Source organism: Calidris pugnax, unplaced genomic scaffold (assembly GCF_001431845.1).
Source record: "Calidris pugnax isolate Ruff unplaced genomic scaffold, ASM143184v1 scaffold69, whole genome shotgun sequence".
Taxonomy (NCBI): domain Eukaryota; kingdom Metazoa; phylum Chordata; class Aves; order Charadriiformes; family Scolopacidae; genus Calidris; species Calidris pugnax.
In genome coordinates this window covers 8,319,084-8,344,779 of record NW_015090859.1, presented here as the reverse complement: position 1 = coordinate 8,344,779, position 25,696 = coordinate 8,319,084, and the positions used below count along the sequence as shown (strand labels likewise).

The following is a 25,696-nucleotide window of genomic DNA, read 5'->3' as shown; positions in this document are numbered from 1 at the left end:
CGAGGCCTCACTCTTAATGGCCTCAAAGCTAACCCAAAAAATCCCAACTTCATGGGCAGGAAGAGACTGGATTCCCATAAAAAGATGTGCAAAGCTACAAAATGAACAAATGTTGCAATTATAAACAAGCAGAAGACCTGTAAACTTAATGCAGTAACTGGCAGCTTCTTGGATAGAAAGTTCATCAAACTCCAGGGATTTCGAGCATTTCTTTTCATTAATCATGTCATTCCGAATATTCATTTTCCCCAGTTTTACTTGCCATTACTATCATTAAATGCCACCTTTGTTGTGGTTATAACAAGGAAACTCCCCACAGTGAGAATCAATGCACAACCAGGTAATTACATTTTATATGTATGTTAACAAGCTTTGATTGTTTTTGTAGCCAGTAGGTGTTATGATGCAAAATTGAGACCTTCCTTAGCTTTTTAAAAAATTTCAAATTTTAAGCTACCTCTGTGGAAAAAGTGGAGATCATTCATTGTAGAGAACGGGAGTTAACAGTAAACCAGAATGATGGGATGCTTTAGCTCGTGGGGTCTGTTGTCGCAGAACGAGCCTGTCTGAATTCAGTTTTTATAGAATTATTATTCAGGAACATGCTGAAAATTTTTCGAGACTGATGAGAAAATCAATACATAAAATAGATCTGTTTTGCTTTATTGTGTCATCATTTTGCAGCTATAAAAGATTCAGTGTTAGAATTTTAGCATTTCATTATGCGTTTAGGGCTCTGACAGCTGGTCTTGTTGATGTTTCTGGGTATTTTGACCTTTCCTAGATGCTTCACCTGTGAACTGTCAAAAGTGTTGGTCTTCATAGCTGGCAGAAATGAGTATGGTTGCTTTGAAAGTTGGTGTAGGTTGGCAGACAGAAAAGTTTTGTTTCCTGGGTTTTCTTAAGAGCAGAAAAAAATAGGCATTTTTGTAAACTTCAGTTATCTGTGCTGAAGGTTTTTTACTGTTAGTTATTGTTTCTTGATATAAGTTAATAAGCTCCAGAATACTTAAGTTTTCCATTCTACTGTCTATTGACTGGTAAGACAATAGGCAGTGTTTCAATTTACCCATTACAAAGTTATTCTCTTCTCCTTCTCCAGTCCTTCCCCAAAGCTCTTCTGTTAGGAAACCTGTAAAAAACTGAGACAGAGGTTAGGCAACAACTGTGCTGTGTCCAGTGTCTATCATACCAAATAGTGCCCTTGCCAAGTCACTATCATCTTGCACAGGCAAAGTGTTCATGTTGTGGGGAGAGCTGGTGAGGAGAGGTGGTGGGTACAGCCAAGTGCACAGGCTGCATTTTCAAGCAGGTAAAAGAAAAGGTGAGGAGACCTAAAACCTGTATTTTGGATCTGTTTCTCTTAGTTAAGTATTTTTTAGCTTTCCTTTGAGACAGAGTGTTTGACTGTCCCCAGCCAGTAGTTGGGGAGAGGCAGGATGGCTGAGCTTCGTTCTCTAAACTTGTCCAGCGTTGCTTTAATCTTAGGTGACTCTGTGATGATAACCATGACAAATGATTCTCTGTGCATAACGAAGAGCCAGCCTAGCTCTGTAGAAGAACTCCGTGTTGTATGCAGATGGTATGTCAATCTTCCAATTCCTGGGGTGCCTTCATCAAAATCCAGGATTAACCATTAATGTATCTGAAAGACTTCAGGTGCTTTTTTTTTTTTTGCTTTTTTTTTTTTTGCTTTTTTTTTTTTTGCTTTTTTTTTTTTTGCTTTTTTTTTTTTTGCTTTTTTTTTTTTTTTTCCTGCCAGTAGAACTGTGTAGTGGGTTGGTGCTTGCACATGCTTGGACTTTCCAGTGTCTTGCCTGGGCTGAAGTCTTGCCTTTCCTGCTGACACAGGATGGATTGGGTGTTTCTGCACCTGCCTCCTTTGAAGGACGATTTTTTTTTTTCTTTTTTTTTTTTTCTGCCAGTAGAACTATGTAGAGGGTTGGTGCTTGCACATGCCTGGACTTTCCAGTGTCTTGCCTGGGCTGAAGTCTTGCCTTTCCTGCTGACACAGGATGGATTGGGTGTTTCTGCACCTGCCTCCTTTGAAGGACGTCCACTGGCAGTGCCACCTCTGGACTAGCGAACACTGCTGGCATTGAGTTCAGCATGAGAGCCAGCAGCAGCTCTCCCTTCTGCCCCTCTCGTGTAGTGGGGAGCGATTAAAGCCCTTCCTTTGTTAACGTTGTACCAGTGCAGGGAGGAATACAAGATTCACGAGGCCAGAGACTGAATGCCGGAGGAGGAACACAGTTACAAGCTGGCTGTGAGGCTGGAAGAAAGGGAACCACAGCCTGGTTTCTACTGCTGGGACTGCTCAGAGACTTTTATCTGGTTTTGACATAACTGAGTAAGCACAAAATTTAGTTTGGGTTATACGATCTTGCAGTAAGTGAAGTATAGCATGGTAAGTAAAATAATTTTTGAGGGCTTTAGATACTTGGGTATTGCTGTTAATTTATCAACATCAAACCTGTGCTTGTTCAGCATTAAGTTTTAAGAATTGCCTGAACTAAATACCATTTTTTTTCCTTAAAAATTAAATATAGCAGACATGTAAAATAAAAGTGCAGCTGAAATCAGCTGCTCCACTTCTTGCAGCCTTTCTGGCTCTAAAAGGACCATCCTTTCAGCAGGGGGATGAATAATGCAGGTTAGCTTGTTTCTGTGGGCATTTATTACAACCACACAGAACAGTTCCTGGAGAGGTTTTCTATTTCTTATTTAGCAGCAGTGAAAATTGCAATTATTATATTTACTTGGCTTGCCACTATGGCAAAGAGGAATTCTTTGGACTGTGAGGAGGAAATGTTTGTCTTCTCTGGCTGCTCCTTGCATATGCTGCTCCAATTATAATTAAATATGAATATTTACTGATAAAACAGAGCATTTTTCAAGTTTGGTTAAACTGATTTTTAAGATCCAAGATATAGGCATAGGCAGCCATCTTGTGTTTTGTGTAATGCTATTCATTATACAAAACTAATAGACAGAGTAGCAAATCAATAAAATATCACCATGCACGTCAGATGAACATTATGGCTGTAAATTCTTCATCAGGAAGAATCTGTAGGGGAAAAAAAGGAAACAAAAAGCTAGATCAAAAGCAATGTGGGGAATTAATGTGGAGAAGATGAAAGGGAAGGAAGCGAACAATAGGGTTGATGTAAGTGGAGGATTAAGTAAAGCAGAAGCAATCATTTTTTATGGGACGGATGAAAAGAAATTGAGAATAATTGTTACGGGAGGTGCAAGTAGTGGCAAGTTGAAAATGACATGTATTTAATGGCCGTATGAAAACTAGGACTTGTCCATGATTTGTGTTATCATTCATTTCCAAGAAGTAGCTTCATAATAGCTCCTGTAGTATCATGTGCTGTTCTATCAATGGCATTCACAAAAGCTTATTGGATTCTTTTGTTAGTTAAAATACCATGCTAGCATCATTCAACATTGTTTAGCTCCGGATAACAATTTTATTTTAAATATTTGAAGCCAGCCAGATCTTCCATTCATGTCTGCTGACCCTTTGTACGCGGAGCACTAGGTTAACTAGCTTGCTTAAAGGAGTGTTTACAGACACAGCTCATTACTTGCTGCAGCTGATAACGTGCAATGGGAAGTTCTGCAACTTACTCTGAAAGTTCCTAAAAGGCAGGATAAACTGAAATTACTGTTAGGGCAAAATGATACCTGTTTTTAAGCATGCTAAATGCTGTTAATAATGGTTTGGGGTTAAGGAAAGCCTGTCTTCCAAGAACGTGCATAATGCTGGTGCGCAGCTCCGTTGAAAGGAGCCCTTTGGGAAGAATCGGGACTGGGGTGGTGGTGTGTTTCCTGGCTGTCCTTTGCTGCATCCCACATGGTGCAGAGGGTGAAGAAGCCCAAACCCTGATTCTTAGACCTCAGGGTCATCCCAGCCCTTCACAGAGGAGTAGTAGTGCTGTAAGACATCTGTGTCCTTGTGCTTGGGAAAGACAGTACAGGAAAATCTGAAGGGATGGTGCTGCTTTCTTTCATGGGCCTTTATCCCACAGCTAGTAGGGGAAGCCCTGACCAGGGAGGCAGAGGTGGCATTTGTTCCCAAGAGAAGTTTCTTGTTCATTTGCTTAAAAGGTTCTTCCTGACTTATCCAAGTTTTTCTCCTTAATTCTATCCTGCTACTCACACCAGTCAAGAGCCATGATGATTACACCTGTTGGATTTTTTGGATTTTCAAATCCTTACTATCATTCCTGCCTGTCTTCTGTTTGCTAAAGTCTATCTGTAAGTCTGACTGGCATTTGTTCCCAAGAGAACTTTCTTGTTCATTTGCTTAAAAGGTTCTTCCTGACTTATCCAAGTTTTTCTCCTTAATTCTATCCTGCTACTCACACCAGTCAAGAGCCATGATGATTACACCTTGCCAAAGTCTATCTGTAAGTCTGACATGGTGGTGTCTAGAGGATCATTTTAAATGGGAAGCAAGCATGATAATGTATAGGTTTGTTGCTAATAATTTGAATGCTGACCCTTTCAACTTTTTGCTATTTTTCATAACAGTGTATTCAAGCCTACCTTCCATCCTTGTTCCTTCTGTGCTGCCCTCAATTTGTCACCACCTTTTGAATAATGAGGCCTTGAATTATGGATACACGATTGTGCCAGGGTCTTTATAGTCCTCTCCCTACCACTTATGATATATTTGATTTTTAATGTGGGCAATTAACTTTGTTAACATGGTTTTCTAGGTAGGGCCTCTATGTAGACAGATAATGTGATTTCCCTGCTCTGAGAGAATGTTCTTTGCCTTTTTGACTTAGAGGTACACAGCAGCTTTGGCTTTTTATTGGATCTCAAACTTGTTTTTCGTTTGCTGGTGTTTTCTTTCAGCTATACTGGGACTTTCCCTCAGTGTTTCTAATTTGCTTTTGGAATTTAAAAAAAAAAATAATCAGATTTTTTAACACTTTCTGTCAACTTCATTTTACCTACTTTTGCACTAGTACCATGTTACATTTCCATTGATATACTTGCATAAAACCTCTCAAACTCTTTAAAAATATTGCGGAAGTCTTAACATTCTTGTTTTGGTTTTGATTTTGCTTTGTTTCATTCTCAGTCTCCTAAATCTCCCTCATGAGCTGCATTGAATCTTTGGATTTTAGATGCAGGCTGCTGAAAGCCCTGGTTCTCCAAAGAACCTTTTGCAGTTATATTTTCTCATATTTTCTAAATTAAAGCTCGTAAAGAGCAAAATCTTTAATGTGATTTGTTGTCTCCTACCTTCCAGACTCCATGATACTTTCAACTAGTTCTTTCTATTACAATGTCAAAATTTAATCTTGCTTCTTAATGAGAGAGAATGGATGTCACACCTTTTAAAAGAAATTAAGATGATCAGCTGATTGCTGCCCAATAGCATGTCACTGGAGGAAAACTCCAGTTATTTCTACACAGTCTGTATGTACTGCCTTTGCTTTCCATAGATATACTTGCATAAAACCTCTCAAACTCTTTAAAAATATTGCGGAAGTCTTAACATTCTTGTTTTGGTTTTGATTTTGCTTTGTTTCATTCACAGTCTCCCAAATTTCCCTCATGAGCTGCATTGAATCTTTGGATTTTAGATGCAGGCTGCTGAAAGCCCTGGTTCTCCAAAGAACCTTTTGCAGTTATATTTTCTCATATTTTCTAAATTAAAGCTCGTAAAGAGCAAAATCTTTAATGTGATTTGTTGTCTCCTATATTTTCTCATATTTTCTAAATTAAAGCTTGTACAGAGCGAAATCTTTAATGTGATTTTTTTTTTGTGTGTGTCTCATACCTTCCAGACTCCATGATACTTTCAACTACTTCTTTCTATTACAATGTCAAAATTAAATCTTGCTTCTTAATGAGAGAGAATGAATGTCACACCTTTTAAAAGAAATTAAGATGATCAGCTGATTGCTGCCCGATAGCATGTCACTGGAGATAAACTCCAGTTATTTCTACACAGTCTGTATGTACTGCCTTTGCAGTATCTGGTTGACTGATTTGGACTGGCTTATTGCTTTAAGAGCAGGGATACCCCCGGCAGAGAGTTTACTGTGAAAACAGGAGCAAAATTAGTTCAGGGGCATTGCATCAAGCTCTTCTCCCATCCCCTAAGAGAAGAAGGAACTTCTTTCACGGAGATTTTCCTGTTCTTTGATCCTTAACTGGTGCATCTCTATGCTCTGGTGTGGGAACAGTTTTAAATGACCAGGATGGTGGAATCTCTATACAATAAGTGTACGAGGGTCCCCATCTGCTATGTAGAATGTTTTCTTCAATGCATGTTAGAGCCCAGACAAATTCACTGGGTTCAGGAATTGGCCCCTTGTTTAGTGTTAGGTAAAAGCAGGAAAATGTTTGTGCATCTGAAGACTGGTAGGGCTTTGAATATGGAAGCATTATGATCCACAGGTAAACTTCCTGGATTTTACCATCTTTGTAGTTTCACTGATGTTTTGTGGCTACATTGGAGAATATGAGATGGTGGCTGTTAGACTGGAAGATTCTGTCTTCTAAGTGTTTAGAAAAAGACGAAAGAAAATTTAGGTTTATTATTACTCACATACAAGAAATATTAATGATGTTTCTGAGAGATCCTAGAAGGTGTTTAAAGATAGCTCCACAACGCACATACAAGAAATATTAATGATGTTTCTGAAAGATCCCAGAAGGTGTTTAAAGGTACTCCACAACATGTTTCTTATGGAAGATAAGTCTTTTGTGACAGAACCTTCCAAAAAAGTCTATGCGTGTCCCATGGTATTTAAAGCGACAAAGGGAATAGAAACTGTGGTGTGAAGATGCCCCGTTCGTTGCTGCCTGAGAAAAGACCTCATGATTGTTTTGTATTCTCTGTGCGTTTTCTTCTGATCTAGTATCTAGTTGATAACAAATTCATATCTCTAGAATTTCACGGTGTTGTAGTAAACATGCTGCTTAATACATGGCGATGGCATGTTTTATTTAGGAGAGTATAAAACTTAATATTTCTTGTCAACAACTGTTATAAAGAGGTATGTTTTTGATTTGCCCAAAGTCTGAATATTTATAGGCGATTAAAATAAAAAGGTTCTTTAGCAGGTGCTGACTGCATTTTTGTAGTTATAGTACTGTAATCACTTCATGAGATTTCTCTGTTAAGGAAATTATCTTTGTTCAATGCTAAAGGATGTAGGTAATCTGTCTCTAATGCCAAATTATTTCAGGGTGTGAACTTCACTTTTTCCCCTACACTTACGCAGATCGGAAAACTGAATGTTCCAAACAACTCGTGGAACTGTTTCCATATCCACTTTTATGTGCTAAAAAAATGTAATTAAGATTGTTCAACCCAGAACATAAAAAAGAACTCAAACTTAATTTATATGATGTTTTTGAAGGAAATATTGTTTCTTATTTAACTCATTCTATTAGCACAGTGAATTTGCGTTTACTCTGGTAAAAGTCGGTAGCAAGCCACTATCACCTATTTAAATAAAAGTAGCTGAAACCATGAGGAAATACTGAATTCAAAGAGGGGTCTATTCACAAACAGCCCTTTTATGCCTTTTGAGTGAATTCATGGTAATCAGTTTGTTAACATAAACAATGCAATCCCATTACCTGTGAAGGTAAATAGCATTTGATGTTAACATCTTTTTTACATGACTTGATTTGTTCTGCTTATGGAAATGCTTCAAAACTTTTTAGCATTTCCTCTTTGGTGTAAATGGCCTATGACTCTTCTGGTATCTCATCTTTTCCCTGCTGCGTCAGCTTTGCATCCTTATCCCTTGTGCACTGGCCTCTGTTCTTCCCTTTTCTATTTATCACTGACACCTCTGGAGCGGTGACATTCTCACTCCCTTTTCGGGGCTTATTTTAAAAGCTAGAAGGGTTTCTAAAGAGAGAATATGCCTACTATTACTCCTGACAGTTCCTTACAGTTCTTTCTTTTCCCTGCAAGATGACTAGTGTGTTTTGATTAAAAATTAGTATTGTTGTCTTGGTGCTGGTCAAACATGCTCAAGAGAGATGATTCAGGTGTGTGGCTGTGGAGCAGGGAATGGTGGAAGGGATTTGGTAAGCATCTCATGATGCTGTTACTTCTGACTGGCTTCTTGAAAGTCATCAGTTAAAACACTTGCTTTGATTTTGACATTATTAAACTTGGAAAGCAACCAAACAATAGGAATAGGTTTACAGGTGTTTTTAATTGCATCTAATCTCCTCTTCCGCAATGCTTATTTTTTGTCTTCTGGCTGTAACAAAGGTCTCCTACAATCACGGTTTCTCTTACACTTGGGAAATCATATGAATAGTCTAGCTGTTACCTCTTTTTTCCTTAATCCAGTGGATTGAGACAGCATACAGAAGTGTTCTGTTTGGCTATTTGATTGAAGGGCATGCATTGGATCACAGATGATATCAAAATGGATTTGGCTTTAAAAAGAATCTGATTTGATTCCATGTTGCGCTTATTGTCCTGAAGCATCTGGGGCAGTTTGGGGAAGATATACAACCACAAATATTTTGCATGTAAAGCTTTTCATTTAAGTGGTGAATAACCTTGGGCTGGGGATATCTGAAGGACTACTGGTGACCTATATCCTGTTGTGACAGCTGAGAGCAGCAGGTTGGAACTGCTGGATGAAATCCATACCCAGTTGCCCACTGTACTTTCTTCTTGTCACTACACAATGTCAAATCAAAGACACTCTTTTCTCTTTTTTAACTGTTGCGTATTCTAGCTGTTTACTAGTTTGAAGAGGAGAGAGCCTTGCTGCCATGGTAGTACAAGGGAAAGTAATTGGAAGTATTGTAGTAAAGTAGTTGTAATATTGTACTACAAGGTAGTGCAATAGGAAAAGTAATTTAAATCAGTGGCAGACTCTGCCCATTGTGGGCACCCACCCTGCACAACAAGGCCAAGGTAGAGTACAACTTCCAAGTATAATAAAGTGACACTTTTCTTTCTCATCAGCCATTTTGGAGCCTGCTGGTTTTGTTGGATCTCTGTATCGAGTTGTAAATGGTGTGTGAAGTACAACACCACTTCTCAGCTGATGGATATGGTCCTCATGATTTCAAATGCCCTTCAAATTGGGGATGCGTGTGCATATATTGGTCTGTCTATCATCTTACTTAAAAAAAAAAAAAAGTTTTATTTTTAAAATTATCTTCCTAATTTATATTCTCCAATGATATTTTTCCAAATTGATATCTGGGTAGTGGTACTGGGAGTTCCCAGATAGCCAGTATTAATTCCCACCCCTCTCTCCAAATCAAGACAACAAAAATTAGAAACTTGAGACTTATATATGACTTGTTAGCAGCACATTGGCAGTCAAGTCAGGAGTTCGTTTATTCTTGACTCTAAGCTTGAGATCCAGCTTCTGGTGATATGATTGCTCTAGGTTTTTTTTAAAAATTAATCTGTTCTTAGCTTCTGTATCCTTATTGCGTAACTTTCACTAAATGAATATATGTATTAGATGAATGCTTTTTAAAAAAATAAATCTATTCCAAAATGTGTTTTTTGTGTAAAGTGGTAGTATGAGGTTTAGTCTGTCATGTTTTCTAGTGGCACTTTGGTATGATAATGTCATTCTACTCTTTGAGAATTTATACTGTCGAGTGGGATAGGGTTTGGGATCCCTGTGTGCCTCTGAAGGGAAAGAATGGAAGCTCCGCAGCTGAAAGTCATTTAGGAATCAGGCTTGTGTAGTGATTTCAGTATATAGGCATGAATCATGACTCAAAAAGCTACTAAAACTTTGTCTACCTTATCCCTATTTATTTTAGCAATGTATTTTTAACTCCCAGCATAATGATCTTAGTGACCCATATTCTGTCATCGGTCTCTATGCTGGGCCCCTTTTCAAGACCGAAAAGGAGAATATCCCCAACACATTATCCTGTAGGCTGAGGGAAGTTGGAGTGCAGTGCGACTTCGAAAGTGCCCTGTACACATATGATTGTAGCAATACTGTTTGAACCACCTGCCCCATTTTCCAGCCACCTAGAAGCAATATGCCTATAGCCAGACTGGAGCGTATTTAGCCAAGCAGACCCAGGGCATTTGTCTCAGTGGAGCAACTGGAAAAGGAAAGTAAGGGATGTTCTTTCTTCTCTTATGCACCGGTCCTATAACAATAGACACCTGTGTTCTCCAAACCAGCTGTGCTTTTTTTTGTGTGAAGCTGTCGCTAGAAAATGACAGTGATTTTTAATAGCTGATTTATTTTCTTACTGTGTTTTTAACTTCTTTTTTTTTTTTCTTTATTTCTTTTTCTTTTCTTTAAACTTTAGTGAGCTCAGGCAGGTTACAAAGATGAGATGTCATCTTAGTAATGACTCCAGAAATAAAACTGAAGTAATAAAACAAAGCATTTGCCACGCTGGAGAGTTTTTGCTGTGTACACCCTCTCTACTAGGTTTTACAGAGAGGATCCACTTCCCTGGTGAATGCTTGAAGAAAGCCCTTGCTGGTTAGAGGTGATGAAGGCCATCGCTTCTCTCTCTCGTATTATTTTGATTCTGTTGTTAGACTGAGGAGCCGATGCCCGTTGTGTGCTCCTCTCCTTGGTCTCTAGGCTGGCATGCTCCCATTTCTAAAGTGAGATATATCAAAGCAGCTAATGGTAATTTGCATCTATATGTGCTAGTTTAAAGAAAAGAGAGATAATTTGAATGTGTGCACATGTGTTTGCTTTATTCTAGTGGTTACGGGCTATTTGCTCTTCTCATGATTAACGACTGCCCGTTCTATGAATGTGCTTAATACTTTGAAAACTTGAAAGAAATGATGGCACCCCACACAATGTCAAAATGTGCATTTGAAGTAAAAGCCCAGCAATTCAGATCTTCTGGTCTTGTTCATAGCAGGTAAAAGGCTGCCTTGATGACACTTAGAGCAAATGAATTTCTCTCCTGCAGTCATGCACTGAACAAATTGCTTGATCTAGTTTGGTACAAAAGGACATGATCTATAAATAGTTAACAGAGCTTTCTTCAGGACAAGTGATCTATAGACTGGAACTCTCTCTTGGGGTCTTTTAAAAAAGTAAGTGCTGGTATGAACAAAAGGAAAGTTTGTTTAAAAAAAAAAAAAAAAAGAGGCCTTTTTAATGAGATTGAAACTCACATACTTTAGCTTCCTTTTGAAAGCTTCTGGCCAACCACTTCAAAAATCCCAAAAGCTAACCTTACAGTCACTTGACGAAAAGAAGAATAAAGGTCAGTCCAATGTGAATATATTGTCAATAACTACAAACTGAAAATGCAAGCTAATCCAACTGGTTAATTTGGATCAAAGAAATTGCTGTCATATAAGCATCAGTGAATTCAGTTTTTATTTGAAAGCCACTGTTTCGGGCTTAAAGGAACTTGCCTATGACATTTTAATGAGGTTTTTGATACACCGCACTGTTGGCCACAGGGTCTCTCTGTCCTATTTACTGTTTCGTGCACTTTTTTGGCAGTTAATCTTGCAGGTGTTTAGACCACTGCTAATTGCGATAAGCAAAACTGTTAAGACATTTTAGTGTGCTAAAGGAAGCATTCATTTACCAAGTTTCTTCCTGTGGTATTCTCAGAAGAAAGCACAAAAAAGTTATCTATGGAAGAAACAAAAGTAAGAAGCTTCTCTTCTTATGGCATTTTCAGCTTTGATTCTTTTTTCATTGAGATGAGGCCAGTCATCTTGAAAGCGATGTCAATGTGGATTTCCCTGAAAAAGCCTGTATGAGCTGTGCACGTAAAATTGGGGTTTTTGTGGCAGTCTTGCATACAGGCCAGAGTGATGATGGTGGCAAAGGGCTGGTGTGGATGTTCATCCCATTGGTGTGCACCACAACTAGCAGAAGGACCAGCACCAGCAAGCAAATATGAAAGGGCAGAGCGGGGATATGACTGTGAGTGCTCAGGGGCCAGAAGGATCCTTTACCAGAGTGAGAAGACCATCTATGTTTATAGATATGCCAAGGGTTTTGGGAAAGCAAATCATTCTGTGTCTACAAAAAAGCTGAAAGCCAAGTATCCAGCCTATGAAATCACTTGGGCAGGTGAAGGTTACTGACCTTCACCTTGAAAAAAATTAAAATAGCACGGTGGGAGTATGTTACAGACCACCTGATCTAGGTTAGGAAGCAACCAAAGACTTCTTTAAAAAACTGGAAGAAATCTCTGTGTCACAGAATGGGGTCCTCATAGGGAACCCTGACATCTGGAAAGGCAACATGGTGGGATGCAAGGAGGAAGATTTCTGAAGGTGTTTGAGATAACTGGTTAGTACTGGTAGAGGTACAGGGTAGGTGAACTGGTGTTGACACAGCCAGATCTCCTATTCACTATCAAGGAAGAACTGGTTGAAAACATGATAACCAATGACAGCTGTGGCAACCATGAAATAAATGGTTGATGTTCAAGATCCTGAAGGGAGTGAGGAACAAGATTAGGAGGGTACAGCCCCTAGATTTCAGGCTAGTGGACTTCAGCTTACTGTTTACTTATTTAGCAGGTAGGGAGAATTCCATGGAAGACAGCTCTGAAGTGCAAAAAAGCTCAGAAAAGCTGGCAAGTCTTTAAGGACAGCATCCTCTAAGTGCAAAAATACTCACAAAAATAAACACCTCTGTTGGGAAAACAGCGTCATTAAAAGGAGGTATAATGGCAGAGCTCCAATGCAAAAAGGCGGCATTTGAGAGGTGGAAGCAGGGACAGGATACAAAGGAGGAATTTAGAAAAATTGTCTGGGTGTGGAGGGGTGGTGTTAGGAAAGCTAAAGCTTACCTTGATGGTTGCAAAGAATGAAAGGAGCAACAAGAAGAGCTTCTACCACTGCATTAGTAATAAAAAGCTGAAAATGGGAAATGCATCAACAAAAAGGGATCATAAGTGGTTTAGTACAGCAGACAGAGATAAGCCTGAGACACCTAATGACTTCTTTGCTTCAGTCTTCACCAGCAGGGTCTCCCAGTCCCCTGTTACTAGTGAAAGACTTCAGGGAGGAAGCAGATGCAGATCAAGTCAGCAACTGGGAGAGTTCAGTGCATGGAAATCTGTGGGACCAGACAGACTGCATCCAAGATTGCTAAGAAAGCTGACTGATGTAGCAGCGAGGCTGCACTCTATACATTTGAAAGGTCATGAAGTTTGAGGGAGGTCCCTCGTTACTGCAGAAAAGCAAATGCTGCACCAGTCTTCAGAAAAGGTCAAAAGCAAACCCCATGGAACTACAGACTCATCAGCCTCACTCCAGTCCTGGGGAAGCTCATAAAGTGAGTCCTCTTGGAACACATTTCTGGGCACATGAAGAAGGTGACAGGAAACAGTCAGCATGAATTTACTGAAGGCTGATCAACCTGGCAGCTTTCTATGTTAAATTGACAGGATCTGTCGACTAGGGGAGAGCAGTGAATGTCATTTCCCTGGACTTTAACAAGTCTTTTGACACCGTCTTGCACAACCAGATGTATAAAAAGCCTGTTGAGTGGTCAGGCTCAGTGGGTCATGGTTAATGGGTTGTACTCTACTCAGAGGTCACCAAAGGTCTGTGTTGTGACCAGTAGTGTTCAACAACCTTATTGATGACTTAGAGGAGGCAATGGCAGTGTACAGTCATAAAATTTACAGAAGGCAGACTTGGGGAACCTGCTCAATACAGTCAAGGGCAATGCTGCCACCCAGTGGGACCTGGACAGGCAAGAGGAATGGGCTAATGGGAACTACGTATAACTAAACAAAGTGGATATCTTTCTTGTGGACACATTATCTAGATGTGGTCTGAGTTTTGTGTAGAGGGCTAATCGTTTCCCTCTATCAGCAAACAGAGCACCGGACACTGTCAGCAGCCTTTGCTGCCAGGGTGTGCTGCTGACTCATGTCCAGCTGACACATCTGCTCACACCTCCAAGTCTTTCTCCACAGAGCTGCTCCCTAGCCAGTCAGGTCCCAGCCTGTATCATTGCAATGGGTTCTTCCTTCCCGCATGGTGGACTTCACCATTTGTTTTGAATTTCACAAAGTTTCCATTAGCCCATTCCTCTTGCCTGTCTAGGCCCCCTGGATGGCAGACTTGCCCTAGAGTGTGGTAACTGTTTTGTCATAGTTTTATGCCTGCCATCTGTAAACTTGATGAGAGTACACTCTGTCACCGCTTCCAGGACACAATCCTGAAGAATGTCAAATGCTTTATTGGGTAATCAGATCCTAACTCACTGACAAATGCAGTCCAAAGAGCAGGAGAAAAAGCATATACAAGAAGAAGGAGCTTAACTAATAAGAGCTGCCCTCATGGAAAAATCTGAGTGGGTTTCTTTGCATTTATGAACAAGAACATGTGAAGTACTATTTGGTTGATAGTATTTCCTGATGTGGCAGATATGACTCCCTTTTTATTCAAGGTACTTAAAGATACTGTGGGGGAGTTGTAGAAAATGGTATAGGAAGACCCAATAATTGCCAAGACAGCTCTGCAAATGACCACAAGTGCTTACGGCCACCAGCTGGTTGGTAATTTTCACGATGAGGAAGTGTCTTGTAGTTATTAGCTTTGGGAATATAGAGTGAGATGCAAGATAGTGTTGGAGCTCTCCTGCTGACTGGGAAAGAGGGCTTTTTTTACATTGAGGACTAGCAAAATATTTTACAAAATACCTGGGGTTTCATGTGTCATGCTTCTAAAAGAAGTCTTAGACTCAGCAGCCACGTAACAACTTTGCTCTCGTTCTTAAGGATACATGGGACTACAAAAGGTAAGGGACAATATCTTTGGCACAGGGCGGTTTTCACTTGCCTTTTCCTTTCCTTGTGTTTCTCCATTAGCTGGACAGTAGATTAAATGAGAGTTTCAGGAATCTTGTAAAAACTGTTTGGGAAACAAAAGCCACTTTGTCCAACTCAATTTGACTTAGTCTGAGATCGCTGCAGACTGTTACTGAATACAGCTGCCCACAGCTGAACCTTCTATTGCCACATTGTGCTGAGTCCTCTGTCTGCTCCCTCTTCTGTACAAGAAGTAGTACCTGTCCTTTACATGACTCATAAAAATAAATCCCCTTGCTATTTTGCGATGGGTGGTGGTGTTTAGCAGTAATGGAGATGAAGAGGCTTCTGCTTGAGACAGTTACTTTTCCCATAGGACATCTTTACTGTGTGTAGGGTTGAGGGAAGTCCTCAAACATGTATGTTGTTCCTTCCTTGCAGGATGATTTTAAGGTTTGAGTTTGTAAAGTCCTTGCTGCCCACTGGATGTGCTTTAGATTGACAGCTAAGTTAATGCCAGTTGAAGGGACTGGAGTCTACGACACTGAATATTCATAAGTCTTCCGTGAATAGTAATATCTGTTTTCCTGAAAGATAGCATCTTCATGGGCAGCTGTCTTGATCAGAGAAAGATTTCAATAGGGCAGCTCTGCAGAGGATGACTTTATTTGGTTGATCTGATCGACTGGGGAATGCCAACACGTCTGCTATCACAAGAGGTAGAATTAAGGGGTGTAAGGAATCAGGGTAGGAGTGGCATAACCCAGTAGTTAGGGCCAGAACTCTCTAGGCCAGGAGTTAAATCAAAAGCATCAAGTTAAAATCAAGTTAAACGCTGTGCTGGGAGGCAAAATTGGAACCATGGGATTAAATCAGAAGCCTTAAGTTAGTCAGACTCAAGGCTGGTATGAGGAGCTTCAGACATAATGTTTTGAAGCATCAGGCAGGAAACAAATGCTTGAGCTGCCCTCCAGTCTCCTGGAAAACCACCTTCATTTCCAGGAGAAAAAAAGTGACATGTGCCAGATGTATGCGAGACTCTGCATTAGTAAATTAACAGGGCTATAACACTCAGGCTTGTGCTGCCTCCTTTAATTGCCTGACATGCATATAGAATGCCAAATGATGTTCTCTGAAGGAAACTGAATGCAGATTATGCTTTGCAGCTCTTTGCACTATTGGTTAGCTGGTACCTATCATGCTGAACATCAGGAACTCAGTCCACAAGAGGTGAAGGGGCTGCTACTTGTGTAGTTCAGGTGCATGCCAGCGAAAGTCTGCAAAGTTGTGACAGTAGAGTAAGCTGTTGACCTTTTTCTAGCATCGTGTCTTGGACTTGTCATTCTTCATTCTGAGACCTCATTTACAATAGCTTTTGAATTGGAAATAATTGTAAAGGAGGACCATGACTGCCTTTATCTTTTATGCCCTTACACAGGGACAGACAATCCTATTTAAAAAACGAAAAATGTGTCACTACCACGCCATATTGATGTGGTGTAGCAATGGTTCAAGCAACCATAGTTACTATAGAGTAATTCACCCATGGAACACAACACGCATATGCACGCATACACACATGTGCATACAGTTGGAACTGAGCAGTTGAGAATAAGACTAGACTACATAGATGTGGTGTAAAGCACAACATGGCCCACTACAGAAGTGATTTGGCTGGGATCCTCCTCCCTATGATTCAAGTTTTAGTATTCATTGAGTGATGATTTGTTCCTGGTTGCCTTATGAACACAGAAACAAAATGAAGGAGAAAATAGTCAACGTAACTCCTCATTAGTCATCCCCGTGTCCCCCTTTGCCTTCCAGGAATAAAGTAAAAAGGCCCTGGTTTTATTACAGTATTTATTATGTTCTATTATCATATCCATTGCTAGAGGAGGAATGAGGGCAAATGCAAACTTCTGATAAGTTCTTTGAATGTCTTATCTATTCTCTTCCACCAACTAACCTTGTTAGGCTGTTGGCTGCTGAGCTGCAGAAGGAAGATTTGTAGTGAAAGTAACATGCTCACTACATGGTAAATCTCGTGCCCTCAGTCCTTGTTCATATTCTCTGATGGCTTGACCTCCTGGCTTTGTCATCCTACTTATTGAAGCAGACAGAGTCAACTTCCCTGTGATCCTCTTGGCTTCACATCATCTTCCCCAGTCGCACATACTGTAGTGAACCCTGGATAAAAGCAGCTAAGAGCATGTAGCTCCGTTCCGTACAAAGACTGCTGCAGTTTGCCAGGGTATGCATTAGTTCAAGTAATACTTTTTTTTTTTTTTTACCCTTTTGGCCCTTTATTTTTTCTTGACTGCGAAAAACATAGTAATGGCAATTTATTGTCTGCTAGTTTTTCTATTGCATGTAAGCAGCCATAGTATTCCTGGAGTCCCATGGTTTGCTTAGACCTCCCATCTGACTGCTTGCATCTCTTCTTTCGTGGTGGTTTCCACCAGAAATTTTTTGATACAATGTCATCTGGAATCAATGATGGCTAGACTTGTATTGACCCTTGTGCAGGATTTTAAACAGGTCATTTACCTCTGTGACACACTTGGTTTACTTTTCTTTTGTTCGTCTGTTACAGTTACAAAAGAGCTAACGATTAAATTGAGGTTTTTGTGGAGGTATTGACTCACATCTTGTCACTTGAACACCCTTTGCTGGGACTATAGGTATTGGCTGTAGATTTTCACTGCATTTTTAGAGTTGGAAGGGACCATAGAGATCACCTAGTCCAACTCCCCTGCTGAAGCAGGATTGCCTAGAGCTTGTCAGAGCATGTTACTCAGGACTGCATCCAGGCGGGTCTTGAAAATCTCCAAAGAAGGGGACTCCATGCCCCCCCTGGGCAGCCTGTTCCAGGGCTCTGGCACCCTTAACCATGAAGAAGTTTTTCCTCATATTTGAGTGGAACCTCTTATGTTCCAGCTTATGCCCGTTACCCCTCTTCCTCTCACTGGCAAGTGCTGAAAAGAGTCTGGCTCCCTCCTCCTTCAACCCTCCCTTTAGGTACTTATAGGCATTGATAAGGCCTCCCTTCAGCCTTCTCTTCTCCAGACTAAAGAGTCCCAGCTCTCTCAGTCTTTCTTCATAAGGGAAGGATGATTTTCTGTGAGGCAGTGTGTAAATCCACACAGGTCAACAAGCACAGTGTACAGTTGAAGTTTTTTTGGTGGTAGGTTTTCATACCATCTCCCCTCCTTCCCTGGAGAGACTCTCAGACCCAGGCTCCAGTGCAGACGGCCTGTCTTTGGTTATAGTGATAGCAAGAGACGGCTTTTTAAATAAATGCCTTCCCAAAGTTCAACTGCTCATCAAAGAGGGTTGAGACAGAGCACCGGCTTTGCTTTTCTCTGTTCGGAAAGTCTTTTTCAGACGTTTGTGCTGTTCTCAATAAAGGCAGTATTTGCTGATTCAGGTTGGCCGAGAGCGGGCCGGGTTCAGCGGCGCTGGGTTCCAGCTGCTCTGCGGAGCTCTGGCAATGCAAACCAGCTGCAGGTTCTGGCTTAACTCAACCCAGGTTTATGGCTGGTTTGCATCACCCCAGCAGTGTAAAGTACCTGAAGCGTGCCAGCTCATCTGGCCTGTTGGTGAACCATTGTAAATGACTTGTTTTTCTTCATGTTCTTTACATGTAACTTTATTTATAGTTAAAGCCTGGAGAAACTGAGTACGTTGTATCACTGAAAGACAGATTTTGTGTTCTAAACTAAAGTCTATAAAATTAGAGGTTTTTTAAGACAGATTTTTTTTTTCCTCTTAACTGAAATAAAATTATCAAATTACACATTGCTTCTCTGCACTTGTCTGTTATGGATTTCTTTTTAAGTTACACTGAGATTACAGTTGCCTGTTCTTGTTATGAAATGGAATAATGATTAGTCTGAGATCTAAAAGAGCCAGCTGTATAAGTTTTATTTTGCAAAATGTGGGCTCAGCTTTTATTCTAAATGCACTAATTTTCTTCTAGTTTACTAAGATTGTATGCAATATTTGTGTTGCTATCAGTATTGTCTGTAATTCACTTATTGAAAATATTTTTGAGACTTTGAGAGGAAAAAATCAGCCAACCATGATTTTTCTTCTGTTTATAGTGAAATATGTAACTAAAATCACATTTGCCTTCCTTGAATAGCATGATGAGTGTTCAAAACATGTCACAAATACTAATAATTCATTATATTAGTCCATATATAGTTATTATTTTTTTTCACAACCCAGCTCTTCTTCTGAGGCTCTTAACAGTGTTGAATGCGTGATGTGTGTTTTTAAACAGTATTATACAATGGAAGAATGATGGAAGTGTCATTAAAGCCACTCTGATCTACATTTTCTTCAGAACTCAGGATTTTTGCTTTTTGCGTAGAAATATTTTTGTACAAAGATTATGGGATTATTATTTTTTTAAAAATTCTTTCTGGATAAACATATTGGCATTCAAGTCAGGAACTGTATTCCTCTGATCAGCTGTATATTGGAAGAAAACATGACAGAATTTGCAAAGTTTTTCCTGGACTTTTGAGGCAAAACACTGAAGAATTAATTACTGCCTCATATTAATTAAGATAACAATGCAAAACCCTTCATTAGAAGCGCAGGAAAAGTTCTTCCTTGGTCCTTGGAGAGAATATTATATGCAAGCCCTGTTGTGTGGGTTGCAAGGTGTCACTGGAATTTATATGCATTACTTGTCTAATTGCAGTAAATGTAGCATGTCCAGATAGGTTTAAAAGTTGGATGGCTGTTTGTTACTTGCTGGAAATCACTTGAAACCTTGCTACTCAGAGGCAGCTGTTCACAGGTCCTTCACCTCTCCCCAGAGATAGCTGGAAGACTCTGTTGTTGGACCCTGTCTTTTATGGCAGAAGCAGTAAACATGACAGGTTGTTTGGGAGCCATCTGTTTTAAAATGGTTGCTGCTTTGTATGCAGTAATGAACTTGAGAGCAGTTTTCTGTCTGTCTTCATAGTAACAGCCTTGTTTGGTGTCACAACAGGTGGAAGTTGATGGGATGAAACTAAACGTGACCAGCGAGTGGAACCTGGCTTCACCCTTGTTGTCTGTCACCATTGATGGCACTCAGAGGACTATACAGGTAAATCCAACGCTTCATTTGTAGAGCTGAGATAACCTACACAAATAACACTGATAACGTGGGCTCTAAACTTGCTGCATCATAAAAATTATGTGATGTTGTGCAAATAACACATTCTACTTTGAGTACATCCAGGGCTTCAGTGGAGTGAACTTGTCTTAGACTTGCTCGTCTAGAGCTTTGGACATCATTCATTTAAAGAGAAGTTGTTGCTTATTTTAGCCAGAAATCTATCTCAGTTTCTAGTATCTCTTTATTTAATGCCTGTGAGGAGATACAGTTTCTTAATCACTTAAGAAATAAAGAACAGATTATAGCTTACAAAAAGGTGAGATCCTGCAGTAAAATTTTTCACTTCCTCACATTTGGATTGTGTAGTTTTTCCACTTTTGGGCCTTTGCAGATGGAAAATTGCAGGACAGTGCATCTCCCATGTGATGTGTTTTTATATATTCTTTTATGAAATATGATAAGCTCCATGACTGGAAAAGAAAAATGTAGAAAGCATCCCAAGCCTATGTGGTTCTAAGAAAAGACGTCTAAAAAGATTAATGTACATTGTTTCTTTCTGACCGCTAATGTGTTTGGAAGCAACTCCAAACAAAAGGGTGTACCTTTAACTGCCATGCACTTTTTCTGAAGGCAGTGCCAGTCAGGTTTTACATATTTGTTGAGAAATCATTCATTTATAAATATATATTGATCCTGGAAGTAGTGAAAGAAAGCAAAAAATAAAAACTTTTTGAGTTTTTAAAAGTATTTCTCTACATACAACATTACCTGTATATTTTGTGGATGTTTGGTGGTGGTTAGATTTCTGATTATTTACAGTGAAATATGTGAATTCGTTTTTTCATTTTCACCCCTGGTAAATTGCCCAAATGGAAATACTATTTTTGCTGTGACTGAATGAAAGGCTGCAACTTGAAGTTATAATATTTTTTATCTTTCAAGGATAGTATTGACTGAGAGTGAAATTTTTCATGACATGCCCAAGTAAATTCTGGACTTAAGTTTTGCAGATTTCTTGAAGAGTTAATGCCAGCTTCAGGGCTTACTTATATGTAAAATAATTTTGTATTCTAAAGTGTATTTTTATTTTTTAATACTGGTCCATTTTGCTGCTATCATATAAAGGGATTCCCTAATTCTGAGTAGGAAACAGTACCGATTTATGAACATATAAAATCTGTTTAGGAGAAAGCATTATATTTAAAATGAATAAGTGTTGCAAAATATATCATAACTGTATGGCTGGACACAGGTCTCTAACTACTAGTAGTAAGACCAGTTAACTAAAAGTGTATTATTTGAACTGGCACATAAAATTAGTTTCAAAATTAATGATGGTGAGATCTGAACATGCTTTCTTCTAGGAGCTGAGCCAGCAATAGTGTTACTTGCACTCCCTGAGTAAGACCAAATTGTATGAAATACTGCAGGGCCAGCCACAGCAACAAACGATGAGCTGGCTGCACGGGCTCTATCCAGCAGAATGGGGAATAAGCACATATGTTGTTTCTTTCTCAGATGCTATCTATAAGTCTTTGCTTTTAGCGAAGAAACCCAGTAGCTTGAAAAGTTATTAATCTTTTAGTGTATGTATGTAAATTTATGGGAACCTTAAACTTGACCTCTGATATCCACTCACTGGAATCTAAATTGGTTTCTTGGTTATGTATTTCTGTAGGCTTGCCCCACTGCAAGAACCAAATTAGGCAAGTGTGTTCCTGTAGGTCAATTTGTCTCCAAAAGCAATTGACCCCTGAGTCTTGAAGTATCTTCTTTCAGCAAGACTTAGCCCTAGAGCCATTTAAGCAACAAATATGGATGAATCGAATAATTCCAGCTGTGCTTTATTAATTTTCAGCCAATCTAATTTCTCTTCATAGTTGGTTTCATTCTTCTAAATTTGCTCGACCAAATACAGTCTTTGTGAATATTATATTTCTTTGAAGGTTTGATTTATGCACCTTCGGCTCGATCCTGCAGTCTGGCCCCAATCCAGCAAAGCACTTAAGCACGGGAGCAGGAAATAAATAATTTTAAAATGTTTTGGTTTAAAATGTATTTATGTAAATTATAGTCTAGACGTTTAAATTGTCGCATATCTGTCGCACATTTAAAAATAAGTAATTAAGCATGCTCCTGTATTTCCACTCCTCTACTGCAGGTAGAACGTGTGTTAGAGCAAAGCAGAGCCCCAGCCTATGAGTTTACAAACCAGGTTTTCCAAGCCTGTTTCTGGAGTAAGGGACCTGGGAATACATCTGAGCGCCTGAGAAGAGATATATGCCCTGGTCACAGTCTGTTTAGGGCATATCGGGGCACAACTAGGATGTGTGGCAGCTCCCTCTCTCCTTCCTTCCCTCCCTCCCTCCCTCCTGCTTTTGTTTCCTGTGCGAGGAAGCCCATCTGTGTGCGGCAGATGGGCGCTGCGGAGTGCCTGGCCAGGTCCCCAGGTGATAGAGGGACCAAAACCCTGGGGTGCACTGCAGGTCCATTCGGCTGCAGCACAAGGCCTCTGAAATCTTTGTGCTGCTTAGGCTTAGTATGAAATCCATAGGATGTTATAGAAGGTGATGAACTGATAAAAATTTGGGATTATTGGAGCAAGTGTTTTCTATGAGGCAGTCTCCGGGATGAGGATGTGGGCAGACCCCGTAGCATTTCTTGGAAGTAAGCAGATTCCATCATAGTTTTTTTGCCGTCGTTGCTTTCAGTAATTCCTCAGGTAATCCCAGCTTCTCAACATTTTCTCCATTTATGACTAGACTCTACCTCTCATTTGGGAAGGCTGAATTTAACCTATTGCAAAGTGAAAGATTTTGTTTACCAAGCAAATGAAACTTGCGTGTGCAGGAATACTTCACCCAAATGGTTTCTCCTACCTGTTTCCAAAGATGTTAGTGGCTCAGAATCTGATTTACACCTAGCTACTGGGGTTTTGGAATCTGCCTTTGCTGAAAATCAGAGAGTGACTGTCGGCCTGTGGTTATAATAGGTCTTTCTGAGGATTCAGATTTGAAGGGATTGACTGTTATTCAATTGAAAATGCATGTTTAAATACCATATTCAAATACTGTTTTATATATAAATGTATAGCCCTTCAGGCAATATTTAGAGTAAAAATAAGCAAATAAATGAGGTTCTTAATGATTCCTATGAAGAGAGAGTGGAAAAGAACCATAAGAACTCCAGTGGAAACTGGAAGGGAGAGTGGAGTTCAGAATGATATCCTGGAAAGTTTAACAACAGGTGGAAGAAGGGCAGCAGGCATAATTTGGGACAATGAGAGCATTTTCATCCCCCTACCTGCTCACATGTACAAGCAAGCTGGATTCAGTGAGTCCTGTGCCTGCTTTTTTCCACAGAGCTGAAATTCCTTTATGTGAACCAGAATCTAAGTGGACCTCAAGATAAATCAATGAATCCATGAAGTCCAGCAGATGGACTTGAACCAAACTGCAAGTCTGTCCAACAACAGTCAGGTTGCAAGTAGGGGCCTCCTACTGGGACACTGTGCAGGAAGATCAGGTATTTGCAGAGAGAGCAGGTTGCCCAAGAAAAGCGCTTGTAGGACATCCTCAAACCCTCTTTGGTGTGACACTACTTATGTTTGGGCAAGTTCTCAAAAAACATCCCACTGACCATTGAAATTCTGAGGCTGCTCTATGGCAACACCACACGGATAAATTTTACAACTCCTTAGTGCTGTTAAATGCTCTGCTTTCGTTTATTCCATCATCAAACGCTCAACCCATCCTTATATACTATTTACTTATAGACAGTTCCATATAGCAAAAAGGTGCTGAGCCAGAATAAATTATCTGTCACCAACTTTGGCCAACACTTGTACCTCTTCATTGGCCTTTCCACTGGCATATAGTCAGCTCACACTGGTTTCACAGTTCTGCTAGATTGTGTTAATGAAACCTCCCACCCTCTAAAGGTAGTGCAGGTATTCTGCCTGGATTCTGGAAAACTCTTGGTGGCTTTTGGCAGCTCCAGCAAAGCAGTTTTACAACGTCACTTGTGCTGTCTTCTCTCTATATTTCCTGGCTTTCAGAGGATTGGTCTCTGCTGAACTGAAGCTCTGTAGGATGTAGACAGAGCTCAATTGGACAAGGTCATGAGCAGCTCAATATTACTTTGACGTTAGCCTTGTGTCGTGGTTTGGGCTGGACTGGCCACTGAAACAAATGACAGATGCACTCCCCCAACTCTTTCTCCAAGAAGAGGAGGAAGAGAGAAAAAGAGACCTATGAGTTTAGAAGAAACTAAGCTACCTTAATGAAAATATTAATAAAATAATAAAAAGGAAATACTGAAATATATACAAGATATACAAACTGTGTCAAGCTCCCAGGATGACGATTATGTCACTGACAGACACTGGGAAAGTCCCAGACTGGGGTCAACGATAGATGGGAACTGGGTTTCAGATCTGGAGTCAGGAACACAACGGATCAGGATCAAAGGCAGACGAACAGACAGAGTGCTCTTTGGACGTCAGTCATTGGAGAAAGAGAGCTGACCCTTTGATCCCTCAGCTTTTATACTGAGCATGGGGCAGGTGGGATGGAGAACCCCAGTTGGTCAGGTTTGGGTCACCTGTCCTGTCTGCTCCTCCCTGCAGGTGCGACCCCTCTATGCTTTTCCGTTTCCGACCCTGCAACAGGGCAAATAACAAAGTCAGCTGTACTTGGTTGTTACAGCAATAAGTACAAGCAAGAGCTTCTCTGCATAATACCATTCCTTGGCATAAATTAGAAATAATCACTGTGGGAGTGGACTAGAGTACAGTCTTGAAAATATTCTCTTAATTTCGGACAGTTCAGTTAGTTAGAAGAGGCTTGACTAAAACGTAAAGTTACTGATCAGAAAATTGCTTCTGTTTTACCTCGGACCCAGGCACCTTACTTTGAACAGAGAATATGACTACCTGATTTCCAGAGGTCCCTTCCAGCCTAACTGTTCGGTGGCTCTTGAATATCCCAAACTCTATGGTGAAAAAGTCTCTATCAGTCACAGCAAGGTGTAATTAAGAGAGTAATGGAGTTACTAAACAAGAACATGATCCTGTAAAGCTGAAATCATCAGTCTCAAGCTTTAAGTGTTTTTTTGAATGAAATAGATGAAGCTTTATCAGTGGAGTTTACTTACAGTATCATAGGGAATTCAGTAATGGCATCACTTACTTTTTAATTTAACTTATTTATTGCATCAACAATTGCAACAGGAGGAGTGTATTCTGCATCCTGGGATATGACAAATATAAGTGCTTCTCTGATACAATGTTACTTTTTACTGTTATTTTGGTTTATAATAACAGAAAAAAAAATGAAAATGCTGCAGGTTATGAAGCCTTTGTTCCTGGGAAATGTCTGACAGGAGAACAAAGCCTATGCCCAAGTATTCATTTCCTTCAACCCTGTGGAGACTTTTTTCAAATGTGTAATTCTTTTTTAGAAAAATTGCCTATTTATATAGGTTGGGTTTTTTACTGTTTTGAGATCTCAGATGTAATCTGTGATAATGATATATTATATAGGTTTTTGATCTAAAGTACCATTACTTCAGCACACTCATTTTCTTAAATCCTGAAAATGATTTTGGGAAGCTTTAGTGAGCAGTGTGCATGATGACTGCTCAACAGTCTGTTCCTTAGCGCTGTGCCCTTACTGCACACACTCGGGTGTCATTTGCCCCTAATTTCAGAATTATTTTTGCTAGGTTGTCTCTAGAAGAGGGGGTTTGCAAAGAATGGCAGACCTTTCGGTGTGCTATATCCAAATAGCTGTAGTGTTGGGTAAAGACGAGCCAGAG

The 25,696-nt window shown here is 39.9% G+C and overlaps 1 protein-coding gene across 2 annotated transcripts in view; it reads left to right on the top strand.

The window, feature by feature from the left end:
• Positions 1-25,696, top strand: part of PCCA (propionyl-CoA carboxylase alpha subunit) — a 315,205-nt gene that overhangs the window by 218,112 nt on the left and 71,397 nt on the right. For both annotated transcript variants that reach the window (XM_014944198.1, XM_014944197.1), the window contains exon 20: positions 19,769-19,867. In XM_014944198.1, coding sequence (XP_014799684.1) covers positions 19,769-19,867 — 99 coding nt within the window. The remainder of the gene's footprint in view (positions 1-19,768; positions 19,868-25,696) is intronic.